The 15,610-nt window shown below is 59.5% G+C and overlaps 1 protein-coding gene across 1 annotated transcript in view; it reads left to right on the top strand.

Moving 5' to 3' along the window:
- NTN3 (netrin 3) overlaps positions 1-10,059 on the top strand; it is a 33,703-nt gene extending 23,644 nt beyond the window's left edge. The window contains exons 4-7 of the mRNA XM_061993268.1: positions 3,535-3,684; positions 4,667-4,720; positions 8,025-8,099; positions 8,417-10,059. Of these exons, the coding sequence (XP_061849252.1) occupies positions 3,535-3,684; positions 4,667-4,720; positions 8,025-8,099; positions 8,417-8,745 (608 nt within the window). The 3' untranslated portion in view covers positions 8,746-10,059. The remainder of the gene's footprint in view (positions 1-3,534; positions 3,685-4,666; positions 4,721-8,024; positions 8,100-8,416) is intronic.
- The last annotated feature ends 5,551 nt before the right edge of the window (positions 10,060-15,610 follow it).

Here is a 15,610-nt window from a genome sequence, read left to right as displayed (position 1 = left end):
AGTGGCTGTGCATTACTCCCTGTGATTGAAACAAAGCTGCAAACCATCAGCCTTCTCCAATGGGAAGTGGTGAAGCAGTGGCAGCTGAGCCTTCAGACATGAGAATACCCCCAGTATTAGGTGCAGGACATGCTTTCTGGCAAGAAAAGGAATGAGTTAAGCCCCAAGCTGGTGACTTAATCCTCCACTGAAGCACTGTGTGGGCCAGATCCTGGTGAGTGGCAGCTGGGTGTGTGGGCAGTGGGCACGGGGCTGGGCTGTGCCCCCTGGCTCCTGTGTGCCCCAGGGCCAGGATGGGTGAGTCCCTGGTGAATCCCCCCTCCATGTGTCATGGTGGGATGAGGAGGGATGGAGATGCTGCTGCTGGAGTGGTGGGATGCAGCTGTGGGAGAGCACTGGGATGCTCATCCCTCCAGAGCCAGGGGCCAGAGGGTCTGGCAGAGACCAAGCTCATCTCCCAGAGACACCTGAGGGGTAAAACTGCCTCAATTGCTCACCCAGGGAGAGCAGCAAGAGACCTTGAAAGCCACCTTCCCCTGCAGAGGGGAGATGTGCTTGGATTAGATGGCTGGATCCTGGCTGTGTGCTGAGATTTATGTCCATCCTTAAGAGCTGCCACCAGGAACACACCCCTGGGGCCCAAGAGCTCATCCACAGCCTTCAGAGGCTGAATAAATCTTTACTGGAAGCCTGCCTTTGGCTGGAAATCTGTCAGGGCAGGGATTGTCTGTCACTGCATGTGCAGAGCAGGAATGATGGCTGCAGGGAGCTCTGAGCTCTCCCTGCGTGGTTCTGGCTCTCTGAGGAGCTGGGGCTTGTGCTCTCTGGGGCTTGTGCCCAGCTGCTCTGGGGGGACAGGGCACTGTGGCCCTTGGACCAGCCCAAGCAGCAGTTGAGGGCAGAGCCAGGGTGATGCTGGTGGCTCTGGGCTGCTCCTCTGGTGCTTCACACACAGCCTCACTGACAGGCAGCCCAAGCTGTGCTTGCAGAAAGGAGCCAGAGCAGTGGGTGGTTTATAGGAGGGGAACCTGCCAGCTCATCACAGGCTCCTGTGTCCTCCCAGTGCTGCAGGATCCTGTGGAGGAGGCACAGGGAGACTGTCAAGCTGCAGCTGATGCAGTGGAAGCATCCTGGAGCACAGGGAGGGCAGGGAGCCCCTCATCCTTCTCCTGACACAGCTGAGGCTGCCCAGGCACTGGACTGTCCCCATCAGCTTTGCTTCTCACAGTCTGGAGCTAAACCAAACCCTGATCTCAGGACCTTTGGGGTCCCTCAAAGAGGGAGAGCCTGGAGCCTGAGGGGTGAGCTCAGTCATGTTCCAGATCCATCAAGGGTGGGTGTGAGGAGGCTGGAGCCAGGCTGTGCTCAGGGATGGACAATGACAGGACAAGGGGCAACAAGCTGCAACACAAGAGGTTCCAAAGCAACACAAGGACAAAGTTGTTCCCTGTTGAGGTGAGGGAGCCCTGGCAGGGGCTGCCCAGATGGGCTGTGGAGGCTCCTTCTCTGCAGACATCCCAACCCAGCTGGATGAGTCCCTGTGTGCCCTGCTCTAGGTGCTGCTGCTCTGGCAGGGGGGTTGCACTGGCTGAGCTTTGCAGCTCCCTCCCAGCCCTTGTGGTTCTGGGATTCTGTGACCCCACAATCCCAGCAGAGTGGGGTTGGAAAGGTCCTTATCCAACCCAACCCCCTGCTAAAGCAGATCCACGCTGATGGCTGAGGAGAGCCCTGGCAGGAGACAGACCTGGGGTGGCTCAACACAGCCCCACATTCCCAGCAGCCCTACATCAAGCCAAGCCTCCCCTTGCTTGCTGCCATTTGTTATCACAGCTGAGCCCCCAAAATATCCCTGTCAGGAAGACATCCAGGCCCTGCCAGCATCTGATAAGGGTGAAGCATCTGGTCCCCATTAGAGGCTGCTGGCTCTGGTTTCTGGCTGTGCAGGATGGGGCCCGAGGAGCAGTGCTGTGGTGCTCCCACCAGTCCCATCTGGTGAAGATTAGGGAAAGGATAACATCAGGGGGCTGAGGGGCAGGGGAAAGGGAGGGGGATGTGTTTTTGTTTTGCTTTGGAATCATGTTCAACTCTCACACTGATGGAGCCCATGATAACCTCCCCTATAGCTTGTAGCCAGCCCAGCCCTGGGCAGGTAGAAGGGAAGGTCCTCTCCTGAGTGAGCATCTCCCTCCTGCATCCCTCCATGCCAACAGCCCTCAGTGAGTCCATCATTCAGTGGGGTGTGATGGGGAGCCCCTTTGGGTCAGTTTACACCCACCTCAGGTGTGGCTTGTCCTGGGGAGGCTGTGGTAAAGGCTGGGGACATCCTCTGTCCAGCGTGTGCACAAGCCAGGGTGGATGGTGAGGCTCATGAGCTTGGGCAGCAGTGAGAAGAGCCACTTCAGACCATCCCAAAGCCAACAGGAGGCCAAAGTTTGTGTGAAAGCTCAGTGTTGGTTCAGCTCCATGCACTGGAAGGCTCAGAGGTGGGGGGACAAGGGGAGAAAATGCCTTTTACTGCCTCACCCAAGGGTTGTATTGGGGGAATTGCAGACCTGGATACCCACCTGTCCACCCTCTGTCCCTGCAGTGCCCTTGGTCTCACCCTGGCCACGAACAAGGGTTTGCATAGCCCCAGGTGAGCCCCACTCCCTGGGGCAAGCACAAAGCTGGCAGCAGGCATGGGGCTGCCCATGGAGGTCCCTCCTCCTGCCCACATGCATGCCAGGCTGTCCCCAGAGCAGCTGCCTGCAGAGAGGGCAGGAGGAGACCCTCCTCATGTCCAGCCCTTAGATCTGAGCTGGTGGCTGCAGGTGCTGCAGGGTCTCAGGGGCTCTTCCTCAGCATCCCTGATGACCCACGTTGGGGCAGGGTGTGAAGAGCTGCAGCCTGTGGGAAGGGCTCAGGTTGGAGAAGCTCCCAGAGGACTGTCTCCCATGGGAAGGAGCCCACACTGAGGGAAGTGAGAGGAGGGCTCCCCCTGAGAGGCAGCAGCAGCAGAGCCCATCTGTGATGGACTGACCACAGCCCCTGTTCCCCATCCCCTGTGCTGCTGGGAGTGGGGAGGGAGAGACCCAGGGAGGGTCTCTCATCACCCTGCTCTGTTCTCATTGTGACTAAACCAACCCATTTCTCCCCAAGCTGAGTGTGTTTTGCCTGTGATGGTAGCTGCTGGGTGATCTCTCTGTCCTTAGCTCAGCTCACAAGCCCTTTGCTGTGTTTCCCTCTCCCCTGGCTGGTGCAGGAAGGGGACTGACAGAACAACTTGGTGGGCATCAGACACCGAGCCAGGGCTAAACCACCACACTTGGCCAAGCCCTTTGCCCTTACCCTTGCCCTCCTGCCCATGCTGCTCCCAGCACACGTGGGGCCAGGCTCTGGCTGCTCAGGTTTGGGCTGTGCCACAGCTGAGGCTGCTTTGCCCCGTGGTGCTGGAGGCAGGGCTCAAGCACCTCCTCACCTCCCCAGAAAGCCTCACTTTGGGCTTTGTGCCCTGTGTCATCGCTCCTGTAACCTCTCCTCTCCTTTCCCTTGCAGCCTGTGACTGCCACCCCGTTGGTGCAGCTGGCAAGACCTGCAACCAGACCACGGGGCAGTGCCCGTGCAAGGACGGCGTCACCGGGCTCACCTGCAACCGCTGCGCCAAGGGCTACCAGCAGAGCCGCTCACCCGTGGCCCCCTGCATCAGTGAGTGGCACCCCTGCCCCTGCCCCAGGGACCCCCAGCGCAGGGGGATGCCTCCCTGCATCAGTGAGTGCCCATCAGGGACCCCTCAGCACAAGGGGATGGCTTCCTGCATCAGTGAGTGGCACCCCCTGCCCCTGCCCCAGGGACCCCCAGCACAGGGGGATGGCTCCCTGCATCACTGAGTGCCCCTAAGGGGGGTCCCTGCACAGGGGGATGGCTCCCTGCATCAGTGAGTGGCACCCCCCTGCCCCAGAGAGCCCCCAGCACAGGGGGATGGCTCCCTGCATCAGTGAGTGCCCATCAGGGACCTCCCAGCACAAGGGGTTGGCTCCCTGCATCAATGAGTGCCCCTCAGGGACCCCCTAGCACAGGGGATGGCTCCCTGCATCAATGAGTGCCCCTAAGGGGGGTCCCTGCACAGGGGGATGGCTCCCTGCATCAACGAGTGTCACCCTCATGCCTCTGCCCCAGGGACCCCCTAGCACAGGGGGATGGCTCCCTGCATCACTGAGTGCCCCTCAGGGAGCCCCCAGCACAAGGGGATGGCTCCCTGCATCACTGAGTGTCACTCCTCTGCCCCAGGGACCCCCCAGCACAGGGGATGGCTCCCTGCATCAGTGAGTGTCACCCACCCTGCCCTCCCTCAGGGTCTTTGTCCACGCTGCTCCCTGTGTTGTGCAGCCTGGAGCAGGCTCAGCTCAGCTCAGCACCCATCCCATGGCCAGGCTGAGCTCAGATGAGCTGCACACACAGGGAACATCCATCCCTGGGGCACACATCCTGCACTGCCACAGCTTAGGGCTCTTGGGGCTTGCAGCATCTCAGCCTGTCCCTGAGCTCAGGCTGGGCACCTCCAGGTCTGTGATGTTCACACCAGACTCAGCCCATTGCCTTCCTTAATGAGCAGAGAGAGAGCTTTTGCCCAGCTGTCACCCTCCAGAGCTGGGGATCCCCTTCTTTAACACATCTCTTTCTCTTGCAGAGATCCCTGCCATCAACCCCACATCCCTGGTCACCAGCACAGAGGCACCTGCAGGTAAGTTCTCCCTGTCCTGGGCTGAGCAGGGAGGATGCATCTCCCCAGCCCTGCCCAGAGCCCCCATCCCACCTCCCCTCTCCCCAGCACAGCAGGGAGAACTGCTGAGCCCTGCCAAGCCAGGCAATGGGGGTGCTGAGCCTGGAGAAGAGGAGGCTGAGGGCAGCCAGCAGCACTCTCTGACACTCCCTGCCAGGAGGCTGCAGGGAGCTGGGGGTCGGGCTCTGCTCCCCAGGCAGCAATGACAGGACAAGAGGCAATGGGCTGCAGCTGCCCCAGGGGAGGCTGAGGCTGGAGCTGAGGCACAACTGTTTCCCTGAGAGGGGTGTGAGCCCCTGTGCCAGGCTGCCCAGGGAGCTGGGGCAGTGCCCAGCCCTGGAGGGATCCCAAAGGCGTGGGGCTGAGGTGCTGAGGGCTGTGGGTCAGTGCTGGGCTGGGCAGGGCTGGACACCTCCACCTCCCCATGCCCATGTTTAAGGAGGAGCTTCCCTGTGCCCTGTTTGGGGTCCATCCATCCTGGGTGAGCCCACACACTCCTCAGAGACCCTGTGTGCACCCTTCTCCTCACCATCTCCTTCCCACAGCCACCTCAGCTGAGGGGTGGGAGATGCCCAGAGCCCCTTCCCAGGCTGCCTGCTGCTGGAGAGGGAGCTGGGGACACCAGCCTTTGGGAAAAGGGGAAGAAATGGGAGGGGAAAAGGGGGATTTGGATGGTTTTGTTGCAAAGAGAGAGAGACAGGGAGCAGAGTTAATTCAAGGTGCCCCCCCTCCAGGGCTTCATCAATAGGAACAGTCAGAGTGATGTCTGATAGTTGCAGCTGTGGGGGAAGAACTGGCACTGGCTGGAGAGCTGGCTGTTTGCTTTGTGCCAGTGCAGCAGGTCTGCCCTGACCTGCCTCTGGTTCTCACTGTGCCTTTGGTGGTTGAAGAGTTCTGGCTCCCACCTTGAATCTCTTCAATGGGAAGCAGCTCATCCCTGCCCAGAGCCTGTGCTGGGAGGGGCTGGGGACTCAGCTGGGGTCCTGCTGCCCCTTTCCTTGAGAGATGGGATCAGAAGGATCAGAGGCAGAGGATGCCCATGGCTTACCCTGCCTCCAGAGTGCTTCTGCATCCTCCCTCTGCCCTGGGAAGCCCCAGGCAGCCCCCAGTGCCCCACAGCCCTCCCAGCCCCTTCTCCCCCCATTCCCCCTCCCCTCTGTCCTGGCAGCAGGTGCTGGGCTGCAGGAACAGGGGGACATTGTTTGTGCTCAGGTGCAGCCTTCCCCCCCTCTCCCCATCCTCCTCCCTGCTGGGATCCCATCCCTGGGTGCATCCTGGTTTGTGGCTGACGTGTCCCCTCCTCCCCATCCCTCTTCCCTGCTTTCCCCCTGCCATTCTGCCCCTCTGCAGCCTTTGAGCTCCAGCTTTGATCTCTCTGTCTCAGCAGCCTGGGCTCCCTGGGCAGCCTGGGCCAGGGCTCCCTCCCCTCAGCACCAAACCAGCTTCTCCTCCTGTGCCAGGGGAACTGTTTGTGTCCCAGCTGATGTCCATCACCCCTTGTCTTGTCCCTGGGCACCACAGAACAAAGTGTCTGACACCCACCTTCAGGTACCTGGAAGTGCTGATGCTCCAGTGGCACCTGCCTGCAGCAGCTGCTGCTCAGTGTCTGTGGAGGCTCCTGGGGAGAGAAGAGGCTGAGGCTGAGAGCTCTCTGGGATGCTGTGGCACAGGGCAGGAGCAATGCAGTTGTGTCCAGGATGGGGCTGTAGCACATCCCAGAGATAAAGCAGTGTCTGGGATGGAGCTGGAGCACACCCCAGGGCTGCAGTGGTGTGTGAGATGGAGCTGTAGCACATCCCAGGGCTGCAGTGGTGTCTGGAATGGGGCTGTAGCACATCCCAGGTCTGCAGTGGTGTCTGGAATGGGGCTGTAGCACATCCCAGAGGTAAAACTGTCTGGGATGGAGCTGTAGCACATCCCAGGGCTGCAGTAGTGTCTGAGATGAAGCTGTAGCACATCCCAGGGCTGCAGTGGATGAGACAGCCACTCAGCAGGCAGCCCACCTCAGGGACCCTGTGCCCCTCTGCAGCCCCCACTGCTGCCCAGGGGATGCAGGCAGGCTGGGGCAGCTCTGCCAGCCCAGGCAGGGGGGCTGCATGGAGGGGCTGCACCAGGCATCAGAGCTCACTCCCTCTGCATCCAGACAGAGCAGCAGCAGAGCCCAGGGGCCAGTTTGTGGTCCTTCTTTCCTTGTTTCTCCTCCTCTCCTTGGCCCAGGGCACTGTTACTCCCTGTCTTCCCCCAGAGCAGTGCCTCAGTCCCCAAGTGATCTCTTTGGCAAGCCACAGACAAAGACACACAGGGCCAAGGCTGACACACAACCTGTGAGGGGCAGAGAAAAGAAGAAGGATGGGCTTAGAGAAAGAGACAAATGGAGATGTTCAAAGGAAGATGGCAAAGGGAAAGAAAAGAGAACAGTGCTGCTCCAGGCAATTGTTGGGATCAAAGCCTTTGGGGAGAAGGAAAGAGGCATTCCCTGCCCTCCCTCTGCTTGAGATGCAAATCTGGGGTCTTTAGAAATGCACAAGGGAGAAAAAACCTCCTTGAGGACAGGAGCCTGGAGCTGGGGGCAGCAGGGAGGGTCCTGGTGGGATGGGGACAGCAAGGAGGGATGCTGGTGGGATGGGGATAGCAGGCAGGGATGCTGCCTGGGGTGGGGACAGCCTGGGGGTGGCCTCCCCAGCCATTCTGGAGCAGCCTGAGCAGATGATGCTGAGGCAGCAGGAGGGATCTGGCAGAGCAGAGCCCTCCTCTCATCCATCCACCTCCCCTGGCCATGTCTCCTTCCCCATCCTTGGGACACCTGCCACGTGCAGGTCTCTGGAGGGGCTGCCCCATGAAGCCAAGCCCTGTGTTGCCTATGTCTCTCAGGTTTGCAGGTTCTGGTTGGTTGTCCTGCATGCTCTGCAGCTCAACCCCCACCCTCTCAGCTGTGTGTCTCCCATCCATCCATCCATCCATCCATCCATCCATCCATCCATCCATCTCCTTGACTGGCCCAAAGCCACTTCCCAGCTGATGTGGCACCAGCATTGGTGCTGGGATCTGAGCTTCCACCCCTGTGGGTTGCTGGACCTGCTGGAACCCCCACCCCCAGCAACAGGAGCCTTCTGGGAGGGGGGTTGGTGCTGGCTGGGATGTGGAGCACCCATCACTCACTTCTAGCTGCTGTGCCCTCTGCCCCCTTCCCTTTTCCCTGTGGAGGGGTTGGACCTGATGGATGGCAAGCCCCTTTGGTGCTCATCCCTGTGCCTTTCCTCTGCAGACTGTGACTCCTACTGCAAGCCAGCCAAGGGCAACTACAAGATCAACATGAAGAAGTACTGCAAGAAGGACTATGGTAAGGAGCTCATCCCTGCCTGGGCCACCTGGGCTTTGCCTCAGAGGCAAAGAGACAGGCCCTGGGTGGGGAGATACTCACATACCAGGCCATGGGGAGCACCCAGGGTGGAGAGGGGTCCCCAGATCACAGTGGTGGGGTTGGAAGGGAGCTTTAGAGCTCATCCAGCCCAACCCCCCTGCAGAAGCAGCTCCCACCTGGGTCAGGGATGTTGTGCAATGGATGAGGCAGCTGGGGGTGCTGAGGAAGGGTCCCTATCACCAAAGCAAGGCAAAGAGCATCCTCCCACCCCCACCTTTGTCTTGATTTCCCCTCAGTGGTGCAGGTGAACATCCTGGAGATGGAGACAGTGGCCAACTGGGCCAAGTTCACCATCAACGTCCTGTCGGTCTACAAGTGCCGCGACGAGCGGGTCAAGCGTGGGGACAACTTCTTGTGGATCCACCTCAAAGACCTGTCCTGCAAGTGCCCCAAGATCCAGATCAGCAAGAAATACTTGGTGATGGGCATCAGTGAGAACTCCACAGACAGGCCAGGACTGATGGCTGATAAGAACAGCCTGGTGATCCAGTGGAGAGACGCCTGGACGCGCCGCCTGCGGAAACTGCAGCGGCGGGAGAAGAAGGGCAAGTGTGTCAAGCCATGAGGGAGGGGAAGGGAGGGAGGCTTTTTGCCCTCCCCCTTCTCCATCCTATCCCTTCCCCAGCACTGCCAGAGACTCTGTACATACCCAGTGTGAACAGACTCCTGTGTGTCGGAGCGTGTGCGTGGCCAGGGGCTGCGTGTGCACGCCTGGCTGTGCCTGGCGCCGCTGCTCTGCTCGGGAGGAGGCTGGAGTGCCAAAACCTGCCACAGGGACAAGGGGCAATGGGTGGAAGCTGGAACACAAGAGGTTCCAAAGCAACACAAGGAAGAGTTTCTTCCCTGTTGAGGTGAGGGAGCACTGGCAGGGGCTGCCCAGATGGGCTGTGGAGGCTCCTTCTCTGCAGACATCCCAACCCAGCTGGATGAGTCCCTGTGTGCCCTGCTCTAGGTGCTGCTGCTCTGGCAGGGGGTTGCACTGGCTGAGCTTTGCAGCTCCCTCCCAGCCCCTGTGGTTCTGTGGTTCAGTGAGGAGCAAAGCTGAGAGAGGGCTTGTGTGTCCCTGTCAGCTGAAGGAGCTTGGGAGGGGTTGGTGTGTGCACTCCTTGGTTAGGCTTTGCTTTCCCCCCTCAACAAAGGTCTTCTGCCCCCTCCCCAAGCACCCAGAACCTGCCTCTTCCTCACCCCCTGAAAACATGCTGCTGCCAGGACCTCTCTGTGCCCTTCTCCTCACCCAGTGACAAGAGGAGGTCGGGGGGTCTTCTGTGGAGACCACCCAACTGCTGCACAGGCACCAGCCCCAGGGGCTGCAGCAGAAGAACAAAGGAGCCTTTGTGAGACCTGATTCCCTGGTGACCTCAGCTCCACACAGCCAGCTCTGCTGCCTGGGGCAGGACCCAGGGGGATGTGCCTGAGGAGGAGGGTTGGTCAGTGCCAGGCAGAGCTGTGTCCTCCAGGGACAAAGGGACAGGCTGCACAGCCCCATGGCTGTTACCTGCCCTGGGGCACAGTCTGCATGACCCAGCAGGAACGACCTGGGACACTTTCCCCTCCCCTCCTGTGCCCACCAAGGCTTTCAGCAGCCCTGCCAGCAGGGACAGGCTGAGTGGAGCTGTGGTGGTGCATCCTCCACACACCCAGCTCTCTGTCCCTCTGTCCTCAGCTGGTACCAACTGAGGTCATTCATTCCCCTGCCTGCCTCTGTGTGCATCCCTCAGAGCTGCCTGCACTGCATCCCCTCCTGGGGAGCATTGCTGGGGCTGAGCTTTGGCTGAGGACATGCAGAGGAAAGAGAGAAGAGCTTTCATCGACCCACCTCTAGTCTTTTCAGGCTTCTTCACCATGTATTAGTCTCCAGTTCAACCAGACATCAGTACCTTCCCATGTTGAGGTTGTAGTGGTCTTGGCATAATAAATATGAGTGGAAACAATGGGTGCTCTCACCACAGACATTCCTCTCCCTACAAACCTTGCTGTGCCTATTGAAGGACTCAGTGAGGTGCTGTAACCAACATCAGAGTCTTCCAGTGCTGTAGGATGATGCTTTGCCCCTTTGGAGCCCCCAGCAGCTTGCATGGGTTCCCCATCCCATGGCTGGGCTGGTGTGCCTGGGCTCTGTCATCATCCTGGGCTGGTGATGGAGCCTGCAGCTGAAGAGACTGGGGGGAGGCTGTTGGGATTCAGGACGGGGGGGAGCCTGGGGAGGGAGGCTCTAGGCAGTGGGGGATGCTGGTGTGGACATGTATCTGCCTGCTTGGGCACCTCTGAAGCCACTGGAGATGCTGGAAGGGGCTTTTCAGAGATGGGGAGGGTCTGCAGTGCCACCTTTCACATCCCACAGATGCTGGGGTATCGACACAAGGCATGGGCAGAGCTGGGGGGAGGCCAGAGGCTGAGGCAAAGGACATGTGGGAGCACTTGGGTTCAGATGAGCTGCTCCCATGCCACACTCCTGACACAGCCTCCCCCTTTCCCTCCTCCAGCTGAGCCAAGGGGACCCTCCTGCCCCTGGCTCCTCGTGTTCTGATTGTCACAGGCTGCCAGCCTCTGCCATGATAGCCCTTGAAATACATGAGTCTTCCAAGCCCTCCTCTTCCTCCCACATCTGCTTGCATCCAGGGGCCAGCTTTGTACCCAGCCATGCCACGCTGTGCCCTGGGGCTGGCCCTGAGCATCCCTGGCTGCAGCAGGGACTGGTGGCTCACTGGGACCTCCCAGGCTTGGCTCTTCAGCTGGGGAACAGCAACCCCAGAGAGCTCTGTGCCAAGGCTGGGGCACTAAGCTTCCAGAAGGCATTCACCAGGCAAGTGGGGGGCTCTCCCCAGCCTACCACCCACCTCCACTGCTCTGGCAGCTCAGGCATCAGGAGTTACCCAAAGTCCTGCAGGGTATGGAGGTTAAATAGCTGCCCAGCCCTTTGCCCTGTGCTACTCTCTAACAGTTCATTCCCCAAGCTGTTTGAGCTCCTTTCAGCACTCAGCTGCCACCACCACTTCATCCCCCCCCCATTTCATCCTCTGCTGAGTGCCCAGCCCTGGAGGGACCCCAAAGGTGTGGAGCTGAGGCTGTGGGTCAGTGCTGGGCTGGGCAGGGTGAGGGCAGGGCTGGGACTGCAGCAGCTCCAAGGTGTGAGCAGCAATTCCTCCCTCTCATCTCACAACACAGAGCTGCTGATGCTCATGGCCCTGGTGTGAGAGAGGCAGTGGCACTGTGCTGCCCAGGGACAGGGCAAGAAGAGGGTGAGGGAAGCAAAGCTTTGCAGCTCCTGCAGCCCCAGGCTCACTCAGGTTGTGCAGGGGCCAGAGCAGGTTTCCCCTCTCAGGAGAGGCTGAAATTCAGCTGGAAAAACCAACAAAAGCAGCTCATTTTCCAACTGCATTTCACAGAAGGAGCTGTTCCTGCACTTAAAACACAGGTGACAAGCACAAGAGGCATTTGGCCTTCTAAAGCAAGGGCAAAGCTTCAGGAGGTGGAAGATATATGGGAGAGCAGCAAGCCCCAGGCTCAGCCTGCCCTGTGAATTCCAATGACATCATGCTGCCCTGCTTCCATAGCATGAAACCTGCCTGGTGCCAGAGCTGTGCTTTATGTATTGCCACATCCAGCTGAGGTAGCTGGGCAGGGTGTTTTATGACACATGTGCAAATGTCTCTGTGTTTTTCCATCTGGGGGTTTTATGGGATCCTTCAGAACGTTAATAACGGGGCTGGGAGGCAGCAGCAGGGAGCTGCAGCCAGAACACTGAGCACCCAGAGCACAGCAAGGCCCCAGCACCTCAGCAGCTGCTCCCCAAGGGCTAAATCCTGCACCGGGATGAGGCTGGGAATTGCACAGAGCCACTGAATCATTTGGGTTGGCAAAGCCTCTGGAGCTGCTGCAGTCCCAGCCTTCCCCTCACCCTGCCCAGCCCAGCACTGACCCACAGCCCTCAGCACCTCAGCTTTGGGATCCCTCCAGGGCTGGGCACTCCCCCAGCTCCCTGGGCAGCCTGGCACAGGGGCTCACACCCCTTGTTAAGGGAGCAATAGCGATGAGCCCCCATTGCTGCTCCCCAGCACTGTGCAGAGCAGATGACAACACTCCAGGTGCTGCTCACAGGAGGTGCTCTGGGCACAGAGGAGCTCCTGGAGGAGGTGCCATGGTTAGGTTCCAGTGCCAGGCTCTGGCAGATGTGCCCTCACCTCCCTGCAGCCCCTTGAAGCCAGCATGGTGGGGACAAAGGGTGATGGGAGAGCTGGGGATGCTCAGAGGTCACAGGGCTGTCCCCAAGCAGTCCCCATCACCAGTGCACACACTTTGCCACTCCTCCCCAGGACAGCAAAGCTGGGGATGTTTGAGCTCCAGCAGCCTGGTCCTGGCTTCTCACCCCCTCCCCAGGGGGTTGTGATGCTGTGAGGTGCTGGGTGGCCCTGGGGGGCTGCAGCTGAGCTGTCCCCTCCTCTGCTCCCCCTTTGCCTTGCCTGTGTGCCTTTCCAGCCTGGGAGGACCCACCAGCAGAGACTGGGGTCTGCACCATGGAAGGGGAAGCTGTTACATCCCTGGGATGAGGGCAGGGAGAGGCTGAGGTGCCCTTTCCAAGGGAGAAGTGTCCCCTTCCCAGCCTGGCAATCACCCCAGGGCTCCCCTGGCCAGAGGCAAAGGCAAACAAAGGGAAGGCAGAAGATATCAAAGCATAAACATGGGACTTTTGCTAGTAGAGGAGCTGGTGGCTCCATCCCAGCCCATTCCACTGGTGTGCTGTGGGTACAGGGCTGACAGCACCTGGCTGCCCAGCCTGGGAGTGCTGTGGGCTCTGAAGGGGTGCTGGGAACCCCTCTGCCAGCCTGGGGCAGGGGCCAGGAGCTGCAGCCCTCCATGCCTGCCAGCAGAGCTGCTCTGGCCAAGCTCACCAGCCCTCTCTCCACCCTCCTCTGAGCATGCAGGGGGTTGGGAGAAGGCATTTCTGCCAGATGACTAACTGCAGTGGTTCCCTTTCAGGCAGGAGGAAAAGCTCTCCCCAAAGTGTCAGCTCCAAAGAATCCCAGGGATTTGTTTGGAAAGTGTTGAAGCTCAGGTTGTCCTGAGCCAGGATGGACTCTTGGCCTCTCTCCCCACAGCCAACAACCCAGAGCCAAGAAACTCTCACAGCCACAGCTCGAGCTGAAGCCCAACAGAGCCATGAAGCCACCTGCAGCTGAGCCAGGAGCAGCACCCCAGGAGCCCACCTGCAGCCAGGGCTGAGCCTCCCCTGGGCTCCAGCCTGGGAGCTGCTCAGGGGGTTCCAAAGCAGCTTTTGCAGAGGGTAAAAGCAGCTTGATGGGGAGTTTTGCAGGTTCTCCCTCGCTGTCAGCCCCTGCACACCAGCAGCAGGCCCTGAGGTGCAGTGCTGCAGGAGCTTTGCCTGCTCCACAGCTCCACACTTGATTCCCCCACTCATGAAGAATGCCCTAAAGAATGGTGTTAGCTGCCATTTGGTAGCTGGACACTACCTGGGGTTTCTCTAGGCTTCAAGAGGTCTCCTCTTCTCCTTTGCTGAAGGGCTCTTGCTGCACTCTGAGGGTTTCTCAGGGCTGCCAAGATGCTGAAGGGGCTGCAGCATCTCTGTTCTCAGCCAGGGGAAAGTGTAAATAGGCAGCTGCAACCACTTCCCATGGCTGGGCTTCACCAGGTCAAAGAACCAGCCTTACCTGCTGCTGCTGCCCTTTGCCTCACTCCCATGGGCTGTGTCCTGCAGAGACCTTGGCACCAGAGCCCAAGCACTGAGGTAGAAGCTCTGCTGGAGATGCTCAGCAGCTTTCTGGTGGGGGTTAAATGATGGAGGGCTGCAGCTCGTTATCCTAATTGGCTCCTAATGGCATTTCTTCCTCTGAGATGAGCTCTCCTAGGCTTGGGGAGATGGGATCTCTCTCTACAGGCTGACTGCAGGGGTCATCCAACATTTCAGCTGGTTCATTTGAAGGGGAGGGCAAGAAAGTGAGTTTTCCTTGCACCACCCTCATGGCACTGCTGGTCAGGGCACTGTTAGCAGTGTCAGAGCAGAAGAAGGGAGATGGTTTGAGCCCTGTGGCTTTACCTAAGGAGCCTACAAACCCTGCAGGGGAAGGGCTGAGCTGTTCAAAGCCAGGCAAAGAGCTCTGACAGACAGATGGAGCTGGAGGTGGTGGCTCAGGAGGGCACAGCAGAGCTAACAGGAGACAGGCACAAGGGGAAGGGTTCTCTGCCTGAAGAGAAGGAGAATGGAGCAGCTCCAGGGCCATGGGAAGCCTTTGTGGGGCACAGGGTGCTGCCCTGGGGCTGCCTGGCCCACAGCAGGAGAAAGGAGGTTTCTGCATCTCTGGACCTTCCTTTCACGTTCTCCCCACCCTCCTCCATCCCATTCCTTCCCCTCTTGCCTTGGGCCTCCCCCCTCCTGCTGCCAACCCCTCTGTTGTCAGCCAGGAGCCGTCACCCCTTGGGCTCATCCTTCCTTCCACCTCCTCAGCTCTCAGCCACGTCCAGGGGGTCAGAGCTGGCCCCAGTTATGCAGGAGGGGCAATCACCAAGTTAAACCTGCTGAAGCAAGAACTGCTCTGTCCTCCTTTTCCCCCTCCAGCCCCCAGTGCTGCCTCTGCCCGTGTCCTGCAGCCCTCCAGCCATCGCTCTGTGCACCCACCCTGTGCCACCAACATCTCCCCCTCCTCTCAGCTCCCCCCTCCTCTCCCTTTCCCTCTCCCCCAACACACATCTGCTCACACAGCTCCAGAGGACTCGTTTCATCTCACCATCCAGCCGGTTCTTTCTTCCCAGGGAGTTAAAAGCCTGTCTTTGCCTTGATTTAGGGAGTCAGGAGGGAGGGAGGGAAGGGGGGAGAAAGGAAGAATGAAAGAAAGAAAGAAAATAATGAAGAGGGGGGGAGTGGGAAAGGTCTTGGGAACATCTGGAGTTGCTCTTAAGCAAGATGCAATATCCTCAGGCAGATGTTGAGGGACTGGCTCCCACTTGGAAACGTGTCAGGCGCCAAAATCCCACCTGACAGCACCTTCCCTTCCTTCCCCTCCCCTCCCTTCTCTCCCTTTCTGCAGCAGGATGAGCCAGCTGCTGAAGTCAGCTGAGACCTCTGGCTTTGCATGGAATCCCAGCATGGTGGGGTTAGGAGGGACCTCTAGAGCTCATCCAGCCCAACCCCCCTGCAGAAGCAGCTCCCACCTAGCTCAGGTCACACAGGAACGTGTCCAGCTGGGTCTTGAAGCCCTCCAAGGAAGGAGCCTCCACAACCCCTCTTTTTCCCAGTGAGGATTTGCCCAGCAATGACTTTCTCAGTCCCTGGGGGCACAGAGCTGAGCAGGGAGCTGCTGGTGAGGTGGGGAGGGCACAGAGCTGAGCAGGGAGCTGCTGGTGAGGTGGGGAGGGCACAGAGCTGAGCAGGGAGCTGCTGGTGAGGTGGGGAGGGCACAGAGCTGAGCACAGAGCTG

This window comes from Colius striatus, chromosome 3 (assembly GCF_028858725.1).
Source record: "Colius striatus isolate bColStr4 chromosome 3, bColStr4.1.hap1, whole genome shotgun sequence".
Lineage (NCBI taxonomy): Eukaryota > Metazoa > Chordata > Aves > Coliiformes > Coliidae > Colius > Colius striatus.
This window is presented reverse-complemented; position numbering and strand designations above follow the sequence as displayed.